Raw genomic sequence first — 23,325 nt, forward strand, 5'->3', positions numbered from 1 at the left:
AAAAAAAAAAAATTGATTTCCAAATGAAAATGTTCTTGGTCTCTGGGTTATAGGAGGAAGTTAGTTGAAGTGAACTATGAGATGTAGGAACCTCAAACTTTCATTCTGTGCATTATACATATTACAGCAGTCAAGCCTCAGGTCTAATAGAGGGTATAGAAATAAGATAATATTTGCCTTCTCCATGACTTTTGTTCATCGTCACTGAAATCTTGTCCTTATTGTTCCAGGTTTACAGATATATTAGATAGGAATGAAAATAGATCAAGGGGTCAACTATTTCTGACAAAATTGCTATTCTCATATCCTAATAGTAAGTTACATTTTTCTAGACTTTTTGTGTATAAAGCACTTGTTCACCCGTCTTGTTTCTTGCACTTCTCAACAAAGTTATAAAGTTGATAAGAAAGATATTATTATCCCAGTTCTAAACCCAGACCCACTGATCTTAAATGATTCACCCAAGGTCCCAGGTATAAAAAAAAGGGGGATACACAGAGACTTCATATTTTCATATGTCAGGTATGATGTTAGATGTAGCAGAAGGATGGTTGAGTTCTTCTTCTTGCCACAGAGTTTTGATAGAGACCTAAATACTAGAATACTCTCAATAGTTGGTGAAAAACACACATCTTAAAGCAAGATGCTAGACCATCTAGGCAGGACCTGCTAAGATATTCTAAACTAGGTTAGGCCAGTATGAGTGATTATGTCCTTGAAGACTAGAGTTCAAGGATTTATTTCGTTGTGGGATGCATGTCCCTTCTTCCTCAGTTGAGAGGTGTTTCAAGGAAATAAGAGAGATTAATATGTGTATCCTGGAACTTAGAGGGCGTAGGGTCCAGGTGTCTGACACTTGCGAAACAGCAAGGCCCACCTGCTGCAGGATTCCATGCCTAAAGTAGCACCCAGCTGGGAAGGTGAGAAGTTTAAATCTAATACAGTTAGCAATTTTGATGATTTCACTGGACTGGAAAATTTCATAACTAAAATGAGATCCTTCTCAAGATTGAGGGGCCTAACGTTCTGCATGGAGCACTGGGTGTTATGCACAAACAATGAATCATGGAACACTATATCTAAAACTAATGATGTAATGTATGGGGATTAACATAACAATAAAAAAATTTTTAAAAAAAGAATATTCAAAGTTAAAGTGTTTTGAGTATTCAAAATTACCAACGTTTGTTAAGTATAAAATTGCTGTTCTCTATAAATAAAAAAATTTCAACTGTCAAAAAAAAAAAAAAAAGATTGAGGGGCCCAGAAAAGTTACGGGACTTGCGTAAAATTTCCATTAAGTGAAAGGAAAGAACTAGTCATCCATGTGGGAAGAGGCAGCTTGATTAAAATGAAGTTGCTTCATGATTACATCCTACTGATGGGATAGGATCAATTCAATAAAATGGTTACATGAACAGTGCCTCATTTCATCCTCTGGACAACTCTTCAGGCTAGCACTCTAAGTGGCCACATTGTGTAAATGAAGAAACTGAGGCCAGGTGAAGCTCGATCACTTGTTCAAAGTCAAACAGCAAGAAAGTGTATTAAAAATTAAAATCTATTTTTACCCTCTGGTTCCAGAGTCTAAGATCTTAAATACTTCTCAAACTATCTCCTGGAGTGCCAAGTGGTTCCACTCCCAGCCTAGTGGCCTTTTTACCCCCCAAACACTGCATCCTCCTTGCAGAAAATGAACCTGATTATTTTTTTTTGCTCTGGCTTGGGCATGTGTTGGGGCATTGGTTTCTTATGTCTTATCTATAACCCCTGTCTTGTTCCCTGAATTATGTCCACACACATGCTAGCTAGCCCCATTCCCATCTGTTTCCTCTCCTACATGTCTTCTTAGCATTTTTGGATTTTTGCGGTAATGCTGCTGAGTGGTTGATTTTTTTGACCATCAGTATTTCTATTCCACTGTATGAAGTTCTCCTTGCCCTTAAATGCTGCTACTGGGGCTAATATGAGCATTGTTTATTTGTAACAGGATTTTAAATAGGCCTTTCTTTGTCTTTATTTTGGCTGAGACTCCAAAAGGCCACAAACAAATCCATAGTCCCATGTGCCAAAGTGAAATATTAGGCCACTTAGGTGAGACCCTCGAAGATGGTGCCCTTAGGTCAGTACTCACATGAAGGATATAAGAGGATTGAAATCCAAGAAACCAAAAGAAGAGTTTGAGAGTAGAAACAGGGTTTTGGAAAAGGTGTACTGTGAATCTCATCTGCTTGGTGAAGGGTGCCTGGTGAAGTTATAGATATGAGGCGCTGGTGATCTTTCCAAAGCAGCAGAGCAGAAAGAGGGGGAAAGTCCAGAAAATGCCATCCTGTGTCATGGAACATAACCACTGAATGTTTCCAGAAGTGATCTCAACATCTACAGAGCATTCTAAAAAAGTCAGCTTTGAACATCCATCAGTGCCAGAGAGGGTCAGACATCAGACATGCCCAGAGGAAACGAAAACAAGAGTATACTTCTGCCTTTCTTGCATTTGCCTCTCTCCTTCCTCGTATCCCACATCTTAAACCCTCAAGAAGCCAGAGGGAATTGAGGAGTAGGGAAGAAGTTTAAGGGGGACAATTGAGAAGAAGCCAACTGTGCCTGCTTTTCCCACTGAGGTATGCCAGGCCAAAGCTGACCTAAACTACGGGAATGAGTCTTTCATTTCACATGAAGTTTTGGCTAGTACATGGTACTGGGGATTTTACTTACCTCAGTGAGACTTCTCTTGGGACAGAAGTAGCCAGAAGATGTTTGTATTATCTGAGAGTGGCCACACAGGTCCATCAATTGTCCTATATTTTATCAAGGAGCATAAAAAAGAATTCGCCTCTCCAAATGTCTATGGATGGGCAGTGATGGAGGAAGAACAGATTTGTTTTCTGATTGTACCTACTTACAAGTCCCACTTGTTCAGTGAGCTCGTTGCCCATTTGTATAAAAAAGAGCAGCCCATTCACATCATCCCTCCCTATCCCTTTTCCTTACTTTAGTTTTCTTCATGGCATTTAAATCACTGGATATACTTAAGACTTCTTTAGTTGTTAATTGCATATATCTCTTGACTAGAATACTAGCTCCATGAGAGAAGGGACTTTGGTTTGTTTTGTTCTCTGCTGTATCTCCAGTTCCAAGAATGGTGCCTGGTCCAGAGTGGGTCCTCAATAAATACTTGTGGAAGGAAGGAATGAAGGAAAGAAATAAGGAAAGAGACAAAGAAGAAAAGGCAAGAAGGAAGGAAGGGAAGAAAAAATGGAGGGAGGAAAGAAGGAAAAAGGACTATATTCCACAAATATATATTGAGGCCCTATTATTTTGCTAAGTGCTGGGGTAAGAAACAATTCAAAACAAGGTCACTGTACATCAGGAACTCACAGGCCTGTGGGGAAAGTGCAGGTGTACAACCACAGTGACAAAGTGTATGATGGATGCTATGATAGGAAGAAGATCAAGATGTGGAGAGGGACACCTGAACTGAAATGGGTTGCGGAGAGGATCAGGGATGGTTTCCTAGTAGAGGTAGCCACAGCGAAGCTCCTGAGCTGAATCTAAAGGAACCATTAGTTGGTGAAATCTGGAAACATACCAAGCAGGTTTCAGTGGTGCCATAATTGAATTCCTACCCCAGTGGTCCTTCCGGCTTCAGGAGAGCGCGTAGGATGCAGTTTCCCAGACAAGCACTCATTCAAGCCACTGACTTTCTCTGATTGTTTTATGAGTCTAAGCAATTTATGGGAAATAGTATTTTAAACTAGAGCATTTTGTCTTGGTATTTTATTTAAACTTTATTCAGATGTTGCTTAACTATACCAGAGTGAGTCCCATGCAAACTAAAATGCTCAGGAGCTCTTCTCTCGTGGTTCCTTCATTTGTAAAGTCCCTCACCCAAGGATCCTCAGAACACTACCTCTGTCACGATCAGTATGTAAGACTGCTTTTGAGGAAGGAAACTTCCTCAAAACTGCTAATAATTAAGTACAGAGTACATTTGATGCTGTGTCATAGAAGGTGAGAACTTATCAGACATAAAGGAACAAGGAAAACCATGGGTGATTTTACTAAACAGATTTTTCTTATACAGCTAATGGATCAGTGCCAAGGCATTTCTGGAACTAACAGGACAACGTGGATGAGCAAATTAGGCTAATATTAGTATTAATAGCATTACAGTCCTTTTGGACTTTAAAATGGTAAATAAATGAATAGTACAAAAGTGTGCTAACATTCTTTTTATGGATCGGTAAAGGATAGCCAAGCAAGTCTCAAATATGAGCTATTTTAGTGGATGAAAATATGACATTTAAAAATTGATGACCCTAAAATGGATATAAAGGGATATAATTATACCAGATCTCAGAAATTCAATTATCTTTTACTTAATTGGTTCAGGTATTTTTTTTTCTTTGATTGACATAGTATAATAGTGTTTTGATCATAAGACTATACTTACAGATGCTTCTTGCATTCAGATCTAAGTACCTGAAAGAGGCATATGGATCAAATTTTTGTAGATGGAATAATTTTAAATGCCATTGGTGGAGAACCACTTAAGCCAGGAAAAAGGAAGATGTTTGGGGCAAGTGGGTGATGGAGTCAGAGTCTCCTCTTGCTTCAGATTTCTCTCATCTCTGAGCTTGGAGTTGATGCCACTAGTTCCAGCATCCTCTTGTGGATCTACTTTGGATCGTCTTTTCCAACATCAGCACAAGTGCACCTGCCTCTTCTGTTCCAGGAATTCTGTATAAATTTAGGACAACTGAGTGTACTTTCCATGTCTACTGATGCAGCTATGGGTTTATTGATTCAAGTGCGTATCTGCTCTGTCATTTTTAGGGATCTGGGACAGGAATGAATGTAGGCGTCTGCCATTTTGGTCCTGTCATTCTCCTTCATAATTCTTTTTCTATAGCAATAATCATGCCTCATTTAACTCTTAGAGAAACCAGATTTTAATTTTTCAGTATATCAGTTTGCCAAAGCATGTGCACTGTTATGTTGAACAAATGGCACTCAAAAGATGCAATCGCACACACACCTGTATTCTTTGTCTCCACTGTCTGTTCACCCTACTTTGTGGAGTGAGTTCTTTTCTATAACCCTGGATAAAATGTTATGCAGATTTTATAATTTTTATGGTCACTCTCTGATCATAACAAGTCTATTGGTCCCATTTCAGTAATTAAAGTATCTCATCAAAATGATGAATTTCATTTAAGATGAAAGATTTTCTCTTCCTCCAGCTAGACTGCTCCAGGCCAGGGAGGTCTGTCTGTGTGGGGAGGGTTGGCTGATTTTCTAGTTCTTCACTTGCTCTGTTCTTTCCTTCCCTCAGATCACAAGACAACTAAAAGGCCCTCTTGTGATTATTCTACCAACATTCATTACTTAAGTGAGACTGTTTTTGTTTTGTTATCGAGGTGATTTGTTTTGTTATCTGAGGTGATTATAAGAAAAGATAGAACAGGTAGTAAAAAAAAAAGAATGAAATCATTTTTCTGATCATACCCCATGTGTCCCAGTTGTTCAAAATAATGATGGGGAGGGAGCCTCACTGATTCTCTGAGATCCTTTAAATAATCTCTGTATGGAACTACTACTGAGTTCTCCTAGACATGAAAATAGAGCCAGAATTTCCAAGAGCAAAACTGCTGAGAAATAAGAATCATCCCTTTTTAAAGATAAAGACTTTTTATGAAGTCTTGATATTACTTGTTGATGATGATGACCTTTTGGCAATGGTACAAAAAAGCTACAATTGGTAGGGGAAGTGCTACTTAACAGGTAAAATAAAACTCTTCAGATATGACTGAAGATCTAAGATGATAGATGCCAAGTTCTTTATTCCAAAGTGAGGTGCCAAATCTGTCACATAGAACATGCAAAGCATTTGGGCGGTAACTGATTCCAAGCCTCTTGGTCTCTCATCCACCTTGAAGATAAGAAAAAGAAAGAAAAGGTTGAAATTGAAGAGACCTGGCTGAGAGTATTTGGAATTTGGAGGAGCCCTTTAGAGAAAATGTATATGTTGTGTTCCACCCCTCCTTTCCCCATGGGATAAGCTACTTCCTGCTGTAGTGTGGGGCCTTAGGGAATTTGAATAACTGTTACCCTGAAGTTGGGGACCTTGGTTGACTGAGGTCGGATTTATTCCTGAAGCAGCCTGTGGCATCACAGAGGGAACTTGACTTGGAAAGTATCTGCACTTCCTAAAGTATGGGTCAGAGGAGTCTGCTTTCTGGGGACCCTATAAGCAACATAAGAAAGAAATGTCAATTGGCGATCAACTAAAATGAATCTTTCCAAGAGAGATTCTTCTGGGGGTAAGTCATCCTCAGCAGAAAGAGTCTGGTTACCCTCAAATGTGGAACTTGAGGGGAAGTTATAAATGACTTTCTCTTTCCCTGTACCAGTTACCCAGTTAACAGTCACTATTCTACTACTGGGATTTCTTAAATGCCACACATATAGGAAGAGTTCATCTTGGAAGATTAGAAGTTGAGACTTTAAGAAAAATTGATACTCAGGAAAATGGGGAATAAGAATGATGTTATGAAGTGAACTTCCTAAACACACATTAGATATTTTTTATATTACCATTTGACTCAAGCTAGAACTTATTATGCAAATTTAATGGAAATTTTAGTGATTATCCGGCAAGTTTGTGCTGTGTTAATTTAGCAATCTCACATACCAAATTGCCAATCTCCAGTTTGTGATATATATATATCACAAATATGACGAGTGACTATATATATATATATATATATATATATATATATATATATATTGCCCAAAAGACTTTTAAACATATGCTAGTGCTTTTATAAATTATCCACCCTTATGTCAGGTTATGAACATTGCTAGACCAAAGTGATTTTTCACATTAAAATGGTGTAGGATTAGGTTTGCCCACATGCAACAGAAACCACAAATCAACAGTGGCTGTTCACATAAGGTTTTATTCTTTCATGTAAAAAGTCTGGATGATAGCAGGTCAGGACTGGTATGGAAGTTTGTCAGAAACCTACTCCTTCCAGCTTTAAACCCTGCCATCCCTGTGCAGAGCCCAAGATGGCTGCCAGAAACCTGTCATTATGTCCACATTTCATGTAGGAGGAAAAGAAAAACAGAAGCGGGACCTTTCCTGGAGGTTGTATAAATTACTTCCATTTATGCCTCGTTGTTCAGAACCAGTCACTCATCATATTTAAGTAGAAAGGAAACTAGACTTGAACTTGCTGTGATAAGCACCGGGTGTTGTATGGAGTATTGAATCTCTATATTGTATACCTGAAACTAACATTACACTGTATGTTAACTAACTGGAATTTAAATAAAAACTTTAAACATTTAAAAAAAAATTAAGGAGACTAGAAAATGTAGTCTGAAACACGAGGTCCCTAGCTAAAATTTTGGGGTTCTAATACTGATAAAGATGGGAGGTCTCAAATTGAGGGACATTTGCCCCTGATACAGGAAATAGAGGTTAAGAGTGGGTCCTGGAGACAGATGGCTTCTCTTTCATTCTTGGCTCCACCACTTAGTAGGTTGTAACTTTGATCAAGAGTCTGAAACTTTCCATGTCTTTATTTCCTCAGGTGTGAAGCGAGAATAGTAGAGTTTTCATGAGCATTTAATGTGAAGACATTTAGAATAGTGTCTAGCCATGTGCTGTTGTCATTACCATTATCCCCATGATTTACTGCAACTCACTAAGCTCTAGTCAGTGGAGCCTCTGGAGTTTGTTTCCTACACTAGCCTGGCACTTCATAGATTTGGATTGATGAATGAATGGGTCAGGCTGCAACGTTTTGAATTGTGGAACTTCTACTTTCTCACTGGTTTACCTGGGCCTTGCTTATTCTGTTTCAGCCTTAATTTTTCCTTCCTTAAAATGAAGATAAACTATGCCAAGTGTTTTTCCTTTCTCCCTCCAGATCTGCTTTCCCCCTGTCTCAACCCTGCTCTGTGCCACGGAGGCTGACCTTTATGGACAGCTTCAGTGATCTTCCTTGCCTTCTGGCTTTCTGTTGGGATTAGCCTGTGGAAGGCACTGACAGGTGCCTTTGGATCAATCTTACACATGAAAATGGTGCCTAGTAATTTTTTCCCAAAAGAAATGTCTTATTTTTTGTTAAAGTGTATAATATGAAGCTCAATACAGTGTCTCTTACCATTGACTTGTGAACCTGGGAATCTATGAGGAAGAGTAGTTGAGCAAAGGGTATAGGAGTCAAAGTTGGCAAATTGGGCTGGGTGGCTGGTGATTCAGGAGGTTGAAGTCTCAGAGAGCAGTGGTCAGAGAAGCCAAAGATCTACAGAGCCATGGAGTAGACCAGGGAACCAGGGCCAGAGATTACAGTTAAAATTGCTTTGAGTAGGATCGTTTCCTAGTTATAGCAGAGCTTTATTATACCAACCTGAAGTGGACCAAAGGTGTTTGACTATAGCTATGATATTTTTCAGTTAAAGTCTCCAAATATCTAAACAGAGGTTTCTTTTCTTTCCCTTTTTTTTTTTTTTAAACAAAATCTGGTGGGATTAATGTGACTAGGGCTTCATTGGATGTCTTCAGGTTTGGAGAAAGTAATGGATTTTCTTGGTAGTGGTGAGTTCTGCTTCTCTTCTGTGAACCTCCGCATTCATTCATGATCTTCTAGAGTTTGGAATGGAAAAAAATATTGAATCCTCAGCATCCATTGTTTGTAAGATTTCCTAAATGTTACTCATGATGCTTCTTCAATTGGTTTGAGTACATCTTACAATTTGCAGGTCTTTCTCATAGTAATAAGTGCTTGGTAATACATTGAGTAATCCTCTGATGGAGAATGGATGATGGTGGCAGTGGTTCTGGTATCTGAGTCCAATGTGATTTACAAAGTGATTGCTACAAACATTTTCTTACTTAGGGAAATTAAAATATACTAACCTTGAGAAGAAAGTAGAAAGCACATAGAGTTAGTATTTGGTTGAATGCATTTCATAGAAACAAACGATTTGATTTTTTACTTTCCAATAACACATAGTAAGGAATTGCCATTTTCACATATTTACGATGAAATAGTTGAACTGCTATGAGATGGTACTTATTTTTTATTTATTTTTATTTTTTATTTTTTATTTTTTAAAGATTTTATTTATTTGAGAGAGAGAGAGAATGAGAGAGAGCACATGAGAGGGGGGAGGGTCAGAGGCAGAAGCAGACTCCCTGCCGAGCAGGGAGCCCGATGCGGGACTCGATCCCGGGACTCCAGGATCATGACCTGAGCCGAAGGCAGTCGCTTAACCAACTGAGCCACCCAGGCGCCCCGAGATGGTACTTATTTTTTAATGTCAACAGCATCAATAATTAAAATCAGAATGTACTTCAAAAAGTATTTTAGTAACTGACTGTTTTGGGCAACGTATGTGTTTTTCTTATATGTGGCTTCCATTTTTTTCCAGATTTGGATATCAGAAACACATGAACAAATGGCACAAGTTTATTCAAACAGAGAATTGGCTAAAACAAAGAGAAAGGCTTTATTGAATGATGAGACAATGAGCTCTGGGATTATTGAAAGGTATTCTTACTACTTTCCTTTGCTTACAGAACATACACATGCTGGAAGGGACTTGTATGAGTAGCGAGGAGGTGTAGCGACCCCAGCTACACATTACAGTACCACATCAATCACAATGAACATATCTCAAGCTTCCATGTTTTCTGTTCATGCCATTCCCTCTGTCTGGAATTCCCTTTCCCTCAGTTGTTTGCCAATCAGCATTACCCATTCTGGGTCCAGCTAAAATGTTACCTCCTCTATATGCATTTCTTTCTGGTCAGTGTTCTGACTATTTAGGTTTGAACACCAACTCCGCAATTTACTTGTGAAATAGTGTCTATAATCTTCAGCTTGTCAACCTATATAATGGGAATTATAAAAGTATCTACTTCATAGGTTGCTCTGAAGTTTAGGTGAAGAGAAGTATGAAATGTACATAGAAATATTGCCTGACAAGCAGTAAGAATTAGGGTAAGCTGTCATTGATCAGGATTAATTGCTCTTATATTCTTGCCCTCTGAGCATTTTGTTTAGCATGTTCTGTAAAACAGTTGGACTTACATTCTAGTTATTTATATGTATGTGTGTTTCCCCTGAGATAGTTCCTAGAGAATAGGAACTGTTTCTTCTTCATATCTGTAGTCCTGCAGCTTGGCACAGTGTCTTTCCGTGGAAAAGTCTTTCCATTCATCTTGTTTTGTGTTGTAATTGTTGGAAAATGCAGTCAAAACAATGACAAAATGCTGAATTTTTCATTTACTTGTCGGGACATTTTATTTTGCAAAGTGAATGAAAGTTGCAAACATGAATAACCTTTAAGAAACTATCATAAAAATTCAGCCCCAGCTGTAACCACACATGCATTTGTAACAATTTTCTTCATGGTTATACAAGTTATAATTGGAGGGAGGATTCAGAAATTGACCAATCCCGTTAATAACTGGTGCTCCTGATACAGCATTTTCTTTTCTTTCAAAGATTATTTATTTATTTATTTGACAGAGAGAGAGATAGCAAGAGCAGGAACACAAGCAGGGGGAGTGGGAGAGGGAGAAGCAGGCTTCCCGCCGAGCAGGGAGGCCGATGCAGGGCTCGATCCCAGGACCCTGGGATCATGACCTGAGCCGAAGGCAGACGCTTAACGACTGAGCCACCCAGGCGCCCCCCCACCCCGCCCCGATATAGCAGTTTCTCAAGTAAATCAGTTTCTGACTACTCGCACCGTCATGGTTATTCTTGCTTACATAATCAACAGTTGAAGCAGGTGCTTGCCTTGTTATTGCTTGAGCAAGTTGAACTGTACCCACCTCCAGCTGGTAACCTCGTTCTCACAGGAGCTTCTGTTGACCTACTTTCCCCCCACATTTAACAGGTATATCTTCAATTATAGGTACTATCAATTTTATTCTATAATTATTAATATAAAACAGTAAGCCATTTCTCAATGCCAAGCACCATTATTTGTTTGATCAGTCCTACCTAAAGCCATATTTTTACTATTATCATTCCCTGTCTTAGCAGCCTGAATAACTAGATTATTAGTCAACTGCAATCTAAATAGTACTTTCTTTGTACGGAACTGCTGAGTCACTATATTGTACACCTGAAACTGATATAACACTGTGTTAACTACACTGGTATTAAAATAAAAAATGAAAAATAAAAAAAGGATAAAAATATTCAGCCCCAAATTAGTTTTATATGGCTTTGAAAGTTTATAAATGTCAGTCTGACATGTTTTCTAAAAATTATTGTCTTGTTTCCAGGGACACTGGATTACCTGCTACAGGCTTCGGAGCTCTCTTTACTAGACACCCACCAGATCGGCATAAAATGTTAGTAGGCTCTAAACTGCTGCAGATTGCACAAAACATTTCTTAGTTAATCAAGAGGTTTGTTTGTGGAGGTGAGAGGGTGAGGGGTATACCAAGGTCAACAAAATACCCTTTACAAGGCATTTTATAGACTCCTTTCTTTTAACAAAAAGTTTTTTCCCCATCATTATACAAGCACTAATAATACATCAATCTTCATTATTCAAGATTCCATATTTGCAAATTCTCCTACTTGCTGAAATTTATTTGTAACCCCCAAATCAGTATTTAGGGTGAGTCATTCATGGATACACATAGAGTGGTGAAAAATTTGAGCCACCCGATGTGCACATTTCCAGCCGAGGTGGAACAAAGCACGGCTCTGCCTTCTCATTTCAGCTCTCATACTGTACATGAATGTCCTTTTCATGGTCTATTTAGTGCCATGATTTTTGTATTTTTTGGGTGCTTTTTGTTGATGATTTTGCTGTTTGAAATGGCTTGCGAGTATAATGTTAAAGCACTGTCTAATGTCCCAAGCACAAGAAGACTGTGATGTGACTTACAGAGAAAATACGTTAGATAAGCTTACTTCAGGCATGAGTTATAATGCTGTTGGCTATGTTCATTGTTAATGAATAACAATATATATTAAAATGTCTTTAAAGAGAAGCATGCATAAAACCATATGATGTACTGATTGTTTGATGAAAATGTTGTGAGCAGAGGCTCTCAGGAATCTAATCCCGTGTTTCCCCTAAGAGCAATGGTTCAGTATTTGCTAATTCAGTGTTTGCAGCAACTTTATAGAACATTACTATGAATAATGAGAGTTGATTGTAGAGCAGGAAACTGCTATTTTTTACTGATAAAGGAAATATATTTATTTTGGAGCACCATGACTTGTTACCATACAAAAGAAATTTGTCTTCCACTCATCTTTCTAAAGAAGACAAACTTTCATAATTTCTGTAATGATATATAGATAAGTGATATGGAAATATAGGTACTTACAAGCATGATAAAATTCTAAGTATTGGGTTGTGCACTATGTAGATATAGACGCATGTCATCATTACCAGAAATTTGGATGTTTTGCTTCCTTTGAGAAATGTCTGGCATTAGAACTAAGCTACTTTGCAGTCTGCGTGGGGTCAGGGTGGGAAGTGTCTTAAATGAAAATGCCCCACCCCATCTCACAGTCACTAGTAATTCTGGCCAGATGTTCTAATAGTGCAGGTCCTAACATTGATTCCTCCTGTGAGACTGGCCTGGTCTATGTCTCCCACAGCCTGCTGTAGCATACCTAATTGGGCTGGAAGGTCCACAGGGAGTATCCCCAGAATGATCCCTGAGGAGGGTGGACTTCTGGCTTCCATGAAAGTGATGAGCTAAAAACATTCCACTGGCACTGAAATCTGGAAATTCCAGCAAAGGCATGGAAAGGCAGAATGAATCCAGAGGCAGACTTGAAAACTGTATCAGAATTTTGAGAAACTCTAAAGAAAATGATGGGCTAGTGGAGGAGAGGGCTGGGAGATGGGAAGGGGGAGAAGAGAGAAGACAAAGGTGGAAGTCTCTAGATGGAGTCTTGGGCCAGCCCAGGGTGGGAGCTGTGATCTCGGTCGGGCAGGCTTAGACAGGAGCTGAATGAGTCTTGTCTATTGTGTTTGCAAACATGGAGTATATGCTCCAAGTTGGATTTTCTACAATGACTTTGCCTGCTGTTTTCAGTCCAGGACAGAAAATGAAACACCAGGGCCCTACCTAATAGATGATTTTATACCAACAGTCTACCTCCCTGAAACTCTGATCTCAGTGTTGAAATCTGTAATGCCAGCTCCAATGGCCAGTGGGGACTGGAGTTGTCTCCCCCAACTCCAGTTCAAGAAAGCAGTTTCGGATACAGAGGAACTAGGTGGTGCATCTAAAGGAGAAAGAAATGCCAACGAAAACAAGCGCAGTTAAGCCCAGAGACCTGCAGTAGAGGCGCTTAACTCGATCTTCGTCCCTCACAGTGAAGACACCAGCTGACCCTCTCTTTTCAATGGGCCACCTTTGTAGTCATCAAAGCAGAGGCAACCGATGGTCTCAGGAATGCTACTGTTGAAGTCCCAGTTGAAAAATATCATGACACATCTAAAGAATAAAAGTATCATGAAGAATGACAGGACATAGGCAACCTACCTATATCAGAGGGAGCAGACCTGATGGAACAAATGGAGCAGAAATTTAAAGCTGTATTATTTGGAGAAATAAAGGAAACAGTTGCAAAAATAGGGAAAATAATAAAAATCAAGTTGATGTTCACTTTCCAACAGCAACACTGGATTGCAGGAATATAACATTGAAGTGTTGATAGAATTTTGGACCTAGAACTATTGAAATGGGAGGGTGAAATAAAGATATCTTCAGACACACAAGGACTGGTTTCAGACTTACTGTCCTGCCATGCATAATTATAGAACTAGGCAAAATGTAGTAGGCAACTGTTGTCAAGCGTTGGGTAGCAACTGGGTGGCTCTGTGCTCCTTGAGATGAGAGGGGAGCATTTCATTCTCCCCTGACTTACTCTCTGAGGATACTTCTCTCGGCTTTGGTGCAGGGCGGTGAGCCCAAGGGTAGAGCAGTATTCTTGTTGAGCTGGGAAGCAGGAATAGGAATTTAGAGCTTCCGATGTGACTCAAATTTGTAGGACGGGGTATCGGAGGGAAGAAAGTTGTGTGTGGAGGTGAGAAAGGGAGTCTGCATGGGTTTCCCCTTGGGCTCTTGGTTGAGGATGAAGCCCTGTGTGCACTATGGGAAGAATAGCTACCCCTAGTTTTAAAAGATCATATAGAACTGTCTGCAGTGTATTCTGAAATTTTACAATGGTGCTCCCGCCTGCATGGTAGTATCGTGTCAGGGGTGCCGGGGCTATGTTACCTGTCTTCCGATCCTGGTGCTGCCTCTTACCAGCTGTGTGATCTTGGGCAAGTTGCCTAGCCATTTTGTACCTCAGTCTCTTCATTTGTAAAATGATAATTATAAAGGCATCCGTGTTCTGGGGTTGCCATGACGATTGAGCAAGTTTATATACATAAGATAGTTAAAACAGTAATCGATGTGTACATGATAAGTGCTGTGCGAGTCAGCTGGGCCAGACACTCAGCAGTCTAGAAACTCCTATCTATCAATTCAGGGAAGTGTTCTTAATTTACTTCATTGATGATTTTTACCTTCCATTTTCTGTGTTCTTTCTTTTTGGAAATCCTTTATTTGGATGTTGAATTGCTTGGTCTGGTCCTGCAATTTTCTTGTCTTTCTGTTTTATTTTTGCCTTTACTATCTACTCTCTCTTTCTTCAACCCTACTGTTGAGTTCTTTTGTTTTTTGTTTTTTTGAATTCTTCTGTTTTTATAGGATCCTTTTTAAATTTCGAACCTGTAATATCTTATCTATCTAGGGATGTTAATGATTGTTTTTCTTAATTTTTTTCTCTGTGTATAGTCTCTATTTCCTCCAAAATGCTTTTTTGTTTCTGTTTGTTTTTTTAGTGTACGGTATCTATCTTCCATGCTAGAGGCTTTCTTGATATATCTGATAATCAACCTTGCTTTTCTGTTCATGATTAAGAGCCTGAGAGTGAAGCTAACTGACTTGGAGCTTTACTGGAGAGATCTAGGTGGGTCTGTTGTTCCCCCCCACCCCAGAAGCCCTGGTGTCAGTAGTCTTTCCTCTTGGGCTGGTCACATTCCCCTTGAGGAAGCACCCCTACTTGACCATCTGACAGGTGAAGGGCTGGTGCCTGTGTTCTTGGAGTGAGCAGGAGATTTTGCTGGGACATCAGTATTAATCTTCCCATTATGTATGGTCACTGAACCATGTTCTTGATCGATGACTTTCTCTTTTACCCTTTCTAGTGAGTACATTTCTAGCTTCCTGCTGGAAGAGAGGAGGAGCAGTTACCCTTTTCCTGTTCTCCTTATTCTTATAGGTTTATTTTTTAAAGCCTCTTTAATATGGTTTTAGTGGAGTTTTTTGAAGAAGCAAAATGCAATGTGTACCTTTAATCTTACCTGTGGAGTTGTCAAGTCTTATCTGAAATGTCACCTCCCCCAGAGGACCTTCCTTTCCTACTGTCACTCCCAGTCCCCATGATTTGGTAGGTCCCTTGGGGGTGTCCATGACATTGTGTGCTTCTTTCATCCTAACGCTATTCATCTTGGTTGCAATTACTTGCATTCCTGTTTGTCTTTCTTGCTAAACTCAATGCTCTAAAGGGCAAAACTGTCACAGCTCTATCTCCAGTGCCTGAGGCCATTGCACAGTAACTGTTTCTTGAACGAATGGATTATTTCTGATGTGGAACAGAAATTTTTTTTTTTTAGTATTTTTATTTATTTTTGCAAAAGAGAGAGAGAGAGAATGAGTGGAGGGGGAAAGGTAGAGATGAGCAGGGAGCCCAATGCGGGACTGGATCCCAGGATTCTGGGATCATGACCTGAGCCAAAGGCAGATGCTTAACCGAGTGAGCCACCCAGGCGCCCTGGAACACAAAATTCTAATGAAAGAGAGGTAATACCTCTTTGAAATATTCATTTCAAATAAATGAAGCTTATTTGATTTAGGGCTTCAAGACCTGTAGAACCAAAAGTTGTTCTGAGTTCTATTCTGGTGAATGCATTAGAAGACAGAATCTTTTAGAAAATCAGTCCTTTATTAGTTTGAATTGCTGAATTATTTGTTTGTCTTATTTGATTGCGTATTAGCAAGGAAATAAATACATGAGCACCTTTTCCTTCACTAATTCCATATGTAATTTCTTTTTTCAGTTAATGTACACTAATTACAGTGTGTTCCATACCATAGAATGCCGTGATGCTTTAGAATATTCTCTCTTTAATATTAAATATTCTTTTGCTCCTTGCCAACTGTACAGCTGTGGAAGTTAAATGTCTAATGTCTAAATGTCTAAAAGTTAAATGTCTAAATGTTTAAAAGGCAACGAATGAGTTTGCTCAATAGACCAAAGTAATGTGCTTCAACTTATAAAAGAAAGGCTGTAATCATAATGTAAATTTAAACTTCTAGTTACCTCTTAACAAAAAAAATCAGAATATAGGAATAGCTTTGTTATTAAAGAGACATTAGTCAGATGCATTTATCTTAATTTTTAGATAACATCCATTATATTGTGATGGCATTTGAAAGTCTGTTTCTTTTCTCACAACTCAACTGATAGCCAACCCACTTTATTTTGGGCCAATGTGAAGAACACACATACTTTTCCTCCTTAAACTGGCAGCATACATCTCTGGAACATACTGAAAATCAGAGCTAGAGTGTTTGGACACCACTTGTCACTCCTGACCTTAACTAGAGAAAAGGACTTTGTGGATAATTCCTTCCACATAAGTCACAGATTGAGATAATTTTTTTTTCTTTTAGAGAGCGAAAGAGAAAGAGTGCAAGTGGGGTGGGAGGGGCAGAGGGAGAGAAAGAATCCAAAACAGGCTCCTTGCCCAGCACAACCCTGAGATCATGACCCGAGCCAAAATCCAGTCAGACACTTAACAGACTGAGCCACCCAGGCAACCCGACTGAGATAAATTTTTAAAAATTGTAATATAGGGAACAGTAAGGTTGAAACTAAAAGTGATATCAATGACTTAACTTTAAAAATGAGATTTATATACATTGAGACTAGATTAGCTTCTCTAGAACTAGAGTTATTGTTTCTCTTGAGAGTTGGTTATATTTCTCTCCAAGGAATTAACAGTGACCAGGGGTGGAAGGGGTGAGAGGGAGGCCCAAAGACCTCAGCCATCAGCAGTGTTCTTCTGGTCTCAGATGGGGACAGTTGCATGTGTAGGGCATCTCTGACATATATTCCTTTTACTACATGGATAGAGTCATTAGAGGCACAGAAACGTAATGAGAGACACATAGGAAATGTGGATAAGAACATGAATCTAATTAGTAAGTTAAGAGGCTTTCTTTGGCCTCCTATCTTGTTCTCGAGAATTCTGAAGCAACTTTCACTTAATTTGGAAGCTCTTTATGGAAAGCGAATTCACTGATTATCAGAAGGCCCTTAGATACATGATTATCTCTTACAAAATCATTTTATGATTGCCCGTAGGAATAGACAGTTGTAGCTGATTCATTCTAAGAAGTAAGGTTTTCCATGTATAATATTTGGACTGCATCTGTGACCATTAACCAACCAACCAACCAGAAACCAAAACAACAGAACAAACAACAACAAAAGCTATATCAAGCAGATCCAATTTTGTAAATGAGATTTAGTATAAACACAATTTTAAGACCTTATTTCTCAGAAGCCCTTATTTAAATATGCATATGTAACCATGCATGGTCCTGGGATAATGGCTCATAAGAAAAGCTAGTTTTTCTTTACAGGGAAAAGCCAACTCTGGCATAGAATATGAGCTGGGTCAGAAACATGCCCATGGGGGCCTGTATCAGTTTGAGGGCAGCCAAGAAGTACTGACTACAGCCGGATGATGGAGAAGTATGAAAAGTAGACCTCTTACAAGGACAGCCGTAACTACTGTCTTGTCATTTTGACCAAATTTCATTGTCTCCCAGTGGTAGTGATGAGTGTATGTTGTCAAAATTTTATAATAAATGTTTCTTGTTTCATCCAAACATTTATTTATAATAAATGTTTCTTGTTTCTTGGAAGTCATCCGAACGCTTATGTGATTCACTTGACTGGAGAAGAAAGAAATTAATAGTGTTTTGGACCACGGGGTAGCTATTTGGACTTAGTGTGGTTTTTCATAAAAGGCATGGTATGAGAAAATAGGAGACATGGGTTCTACTTCTGGACCTGCACTGAACCTGCTATGTGACCTTGTGCTGGCTAATAAGCCTCTCTGGGTTCCAGTTGTTTCCATCTGCAAATGATCTGTAAAGTCCTTTCCTGCTCTAAAATGTTATAGTTCTAAGGAGAAAGGCATCTGTAGTCACATAAATGGACAAGTTAAATGAGGCCAAAAAATAGTTCAGGCAGTTAAGTTTTCATTGTTGGCATAGAGCACTTATCCATATGTGTGATGGAGTGATTACTTTACAGTAGCCATAGGGAGCTCAGGCCACAGCTTAAACTCTTTCAATTTATTTCTCTCACTGGGGCATTTAGCGTCTATAAAACCTTTGGCACTCTTCAGAGGAAAGGGACTGAATATGAATAGTAAGAGGGGTTTTTTTGTTTTTGTTTTTTTTCCTTTTCTCAAAGTGCAGTGCAAGGTATTTGCTTTCTTTTCTACTCAGGCACTTATGTGGTGGCTTGTCTCTTGGTAAGATACCACCCAGATGTTGAACATTTTTCCAGAGGGAAAAAAGTAAAAAAAAAAAAAAAGAAAGAAAGCCCTATGATGATGGTGATGAGGATAACAACAAAGAAAATGTGAAGTGGAGAGTGATATGGTGAAAAGACCATGGAACAGGAGTGAGACAGACCGGAATCCCCTTCTTGATTCCTCATCTTATTCATTGTAGAACCTTTGGCTTCCCATTCAGTGTAGGGTGTAGGCCATATGCTAATGGGCTGATTCTCCTCCTTACTCCCACCTCCCACAAGTCCACGTGTGGGCCATAGGACCCAGGCCAAGCCACTCAGAAAGCATTCTAGGATAGTAATTGAAGTTTGGGCAAGATGTCCTCACATTTTCCAGGTGGCAAGTTACAGAGGGCATCTTTCTGCTGGGGGAGCATTTATCTATAAATGAAGCTAAGCAGAGGTGTGGAAAAAGTTCTGTTGGTATTCCTTTTATATGTGCTGGTATTTTCCTTCTTTTTTTTTCTAAATTGAGTTTGATTTGGGTTTCTGTAACTTATAACTTTAATACTAATAATAGCAAATATTTATATGGCCTATATTATGTGCCAGGCACCATTCCAAGGGTGCTAACTCATTTACTTCTGACAAAACTCTGACTTTGTTCCATTTACATTATCTACGTTCTGTGGTGGGAAAAACAAAAGCACAGAGAAGTCAAGTAACATGTTCAAACTCTCAGAGCAGGTAAGTGATGAGCCAGGATTTGGACTGAGATTGTCTAAAGCCAAGCCTCCTGGTCTTAGCCACTCTTCTATGCTGCCTCTCTGAATACTAGGCTAACTAAGAGAACTCTGAACATGGAGATGTTAATGGCTGCATTTAGGCAGGTCAGGCCTTGAGCACCAAGCCATTAAGGGAGGTACTGGTTCTTCTCTTGAAATTTCTGAATTCAAATTTTCCATTTTTTAGATAATGTGACTACTGGTTCCTAAGACATGCTTTGGTCTTGGCTTGGTACTTTTCCCCTGTGAGGCAGGAACCCTGCGTGAGCTTGTATCACCCACCTGAGCTCCCTGGAATGGGTGGCTTGGCTGGTGTTGAGTGATGATGATGTTTCCAGTTGGCCAAATTTGCTGAAATGATTTTAGAGTCAACCTAAATCCTATTGCTCTTTGCGTAATTCCTGTATTTAGGGTATCCTCCCTTAGCTGATGCACATTGAAACCAAACAGCTAAGTAGGTGGGACACTTTTCCATTTGTTAATAATATTTGAGGGCATGGCTCAGGTCCTGACTTGGCTTGTGTGCCTTGACACAGGAGTGTTTTAATGGTGGGTGACAATAAACTATTTTATTGCTATCCTTGCAGAATAATTCAAATAATTTGATAAGAAAATTTATGTGAATTGTGTAAGACTGTTGAATCACAGGCCTGTACCTCTGAAACAAATAATACATTCTATGTTAAAAAAAAAGAAGAAGAAGAAGAAGATAGCAGGAAGGGAAAAATGAAGGAGGGAAATTGGAGAGGGAGACGAACCATGAGAGACTATGGACTCTGAGAAACAAACTGAGGATTCTAGAGGGGAGGCGGGTGGGGGGATGGGTTAGCCTGGTGATGGGTATTAAAGAGGGCACGTACTGCATGGAGCACTGGGTGTTATACACAAACAATGAATCATGGGACACTACATCAAAAACTAATGATGTAATGTATGATAATTAACATAACATAAAAAAATTAAAAAAAAGAAAATTTATGTGAAAGCACTTGGTATAGTGCTTGTTAGATCTAAAGTTTGGGCATCACAGTGGATTGATGGCTGACTCAGACCATCCCTCTAAGTCTTTATAGAATCTAACTTCATTAGAGTAGCCATTCAAGTTACAATCTGACAATCAGGTTTATTTGCATATTCAGGTATGCTCAGTGAGGTCTTCATGGTAAAATTCTGAAGATAGCCTTTTCAACTTACTTATTTGGTCTCTAGCCTCCAGAAGTAGTCATCAACAATTCCTTCCTTCTCTGCACATGCATGCCACAGCTCCCATCAAGAGGCAGAGGTTATTTACCTGTCTTATAAATCTGAGCTGGCCTTGTGACTCGCTTTGATCAATAGAAGGTGGCAGAAGTGATGCTCTGGGACATCTGAGTGCAGACCTTATGAGACTGGTAGTTTCTACCTTCTGATTCTTGGACTCTAGCCAACATGCTGTGAGAAGCTCAAGACACATGGAGGAGAGCCAAGGCATTGTGTTTGACAGTTCCAACTGAGCTCCCAGATGAGAGACAAAACCACCTGCCAGCCATGAGAATGAGCTATCTTGGATATTCCAGTCTAGAGTCAAGTACCTGGATGACTATAGCTCTAATTGACATCACACGAAGCAAAAAAACACCCGGTTGAACCCAGTTATCCCACAGAATAATCGAAGATAATAAAGTGATTGTTATTTTAAGCCAGTAACTTTTACACCGCAGCAATAGGTAATTGAAACAATCTTCATGTCCCTAACTGCCGTGATTATATGGCTGCTTCTACCATTATTCAGCTTATGGATGAATTTTTGTCATTGCTAATCCACTGGGGATAGAAGCGGTGCAAACTTTCAGGACTGATGAGCTAATAAACAAGATTTTCAAAATGTCAATATTATGGAATTTCTATTTGATCCTGACATTTCCTTTTATTCCATGTACATTAATGATTAGCCTGTATTACTAGTATTACTCTTTATGATATTGGAAGGTTATGTGGTTGTTATAATGCTATAATTACTTAAAGTCTTCAGTGGGTCTCAGTGGATTGTACTGTACCATGCATCTTTTAGCTATAGAAGGGTTTCACAGGAACAAGAGCTTTACAGCATTACAGAAATCTTTGCTTCTATCTGTATTTAATTTGATTCTATATTTGGTACTTACACAGTTATTATTATTATTATTATTACCTTAACATATAAGCCTCATATTGCTCATCCAAATGGCTTGCAAAAATTATTAGGCCTGAGGAAATTATATTTGTCCCCCATATCTGAATTCATTCTTTCAACATAATGAGTGCCTACTATGAATTAGGAACAATTAAGTATTCGGGATGTGGCAATAAAAGACACCCCATTCCTGAAGTAGCTCATCGTCTAATACATGAGACAGAAAAATAACCAGTCAATACTCACCTATCAGTAAGGAATACACTAGGCTAAAAGTAACAGAAAACCTAACTAATAGCAACTTCCTATACTATACATTATATATAGTATATATATATATACACACACACTATATACCTATACTATACTATATACTATATACTTCCTATACTATACTATATAATAGTATCTTCCTAATTGTATAGGCAAGGAAATCAAAGCACAGAGATAATCAAAGAATCCTATTAATTAATCTACCCATCTAGTCCATAAGTATTTATGGAAGAGATACTAAAGGGATAATTAAGATGTAAAGTGTTTAAATGACTTGCTCAAGGCCCCATGACCACTTGGTGGTAAAAGTAGAGATTAGAGAATCTGGGTTTCCAGGTGTGCTCTTGATGGAAGGGGAGAACTGCTTCTAAACTTCTAGGGAAATTAGCAAGGGCTTGGCTTGGATCAGCAGTAAAAGCAGACTCAAATTGTCCTCCATTTCATCTATTATTTCCACTTCTTTTTTTTTTTTTTTTAAAGATTTTATTTATTTATTCATGAGAGACAGAGAGAGAGACAGAGGCAGAGGGAGAAGCAGACTCCCCGCGGAGCAGGGAGCCCGATGCGGGACTCGATCCCAGGACCCTGGGATCATGACCTGAGCCGAAGGCAGACGCTTAACTGACTGAGCCACCCAGGCGTCCCGATTATTTCCACTTCTTGCCCACTAGCTTCCTCGAGGTTGATTTCTAGGGTGGACCTAGAGGGTATAATGCTAAGTGAATTAAGTCAGTCCAAGAAGGACAAATACAGTATGATTTCATTCATATGTGGAATTTGCAAAGCAAAACAAATGAACAACAAGGAAAACAAGAGGCAAACAAAAGACCAGACTCTTAAATACAGAAACAAACTAGTGGTGGCCAGAGGGGAGGTAGGTGGGGGAATGAGTGAACTTGATAAAGGGGGTGAGGAGTACACTTACCATGATGAGCACTGAATCATTTATAGAATTGTTGAATCATTATATTGTACACATGAAACTAATCTAACACTGTATGTTAATTATTTTTTAAATGAGGGAGTAAACAAAGATAGAGAAAGATAAGAGATCCCCCGAATAGAAAATCCTTCACAGGAGAGCTGTGGCAGTTATCCCCAGGACTAAGGCTCCCCAACGTCCCAGCTGTGCAGCAGCTTGGGAGACTAGAGCAGAAGAGAAGTCTCCAAGAGAAAATGTTCTCAAGAAGCAAAATTAACTGAACATATTGAGTGAGAATTACTCAACTGGGGAAGTTTGAGGGTAAATTAGTGGTACATTAAAAAAAGGCCTGGCATTCAGCAGAAATGGAAGAACGATCAGATTTGCTCTGTGTGGCTTTGTTCCATAGGTAGAAGGAAGAGGAATCTCTGCTCAATACGAGATTTAAAAAGAATGATGATTTCTGTTAAGAATGAGACAGAATTTCCCAGGGAGGTTGTAAGCTCCCCTTCTCTCTTACCACACAGAGTCAAGTGGGATCCA

General features: G+C 39.1%; 1 protein-coding gene across 1 annotated transcript in view; it reads left to right on the top strand.

The window, feature by feature from the left end:
• The window catches only part of CFAP95 (cilia and flagella associated protein 95), a 67,684-nt gene that overhangs the window by 24,680 nt on the left and 19,679 nt on the right, over positions 1 to 23,325 (top strand). Inside the window, exons 3-4 of the mRNA XM_006734223.3 lie at positions 9,448 to 9,566; positions 11,315 to 11,383. Coding sequence (XP_006734286.3) covers positions 9,448 to 9,566; positions 11,315 to 11,383 — 188 coding nt within the window. The remainder of the gene's footprint in view (positions 1 to 9,447; positions 9,567 to 11,314; positions 11,384 to 23,325) is intronic.

Source organism: Leptonychotes weddellii, chromosome 14, assembly GCF_054177405.1.
Source record: "Leptonychotes weddellii isolate Sample4059 chromosome 14, ASM5417740v2, whole genome shotgun sequence".
NCBI lineage: Eukaryota > Metazoa > Chordata > Mammalia > Carnivora > Phocidae > Leptonychotes > Leptonychotes weddellii.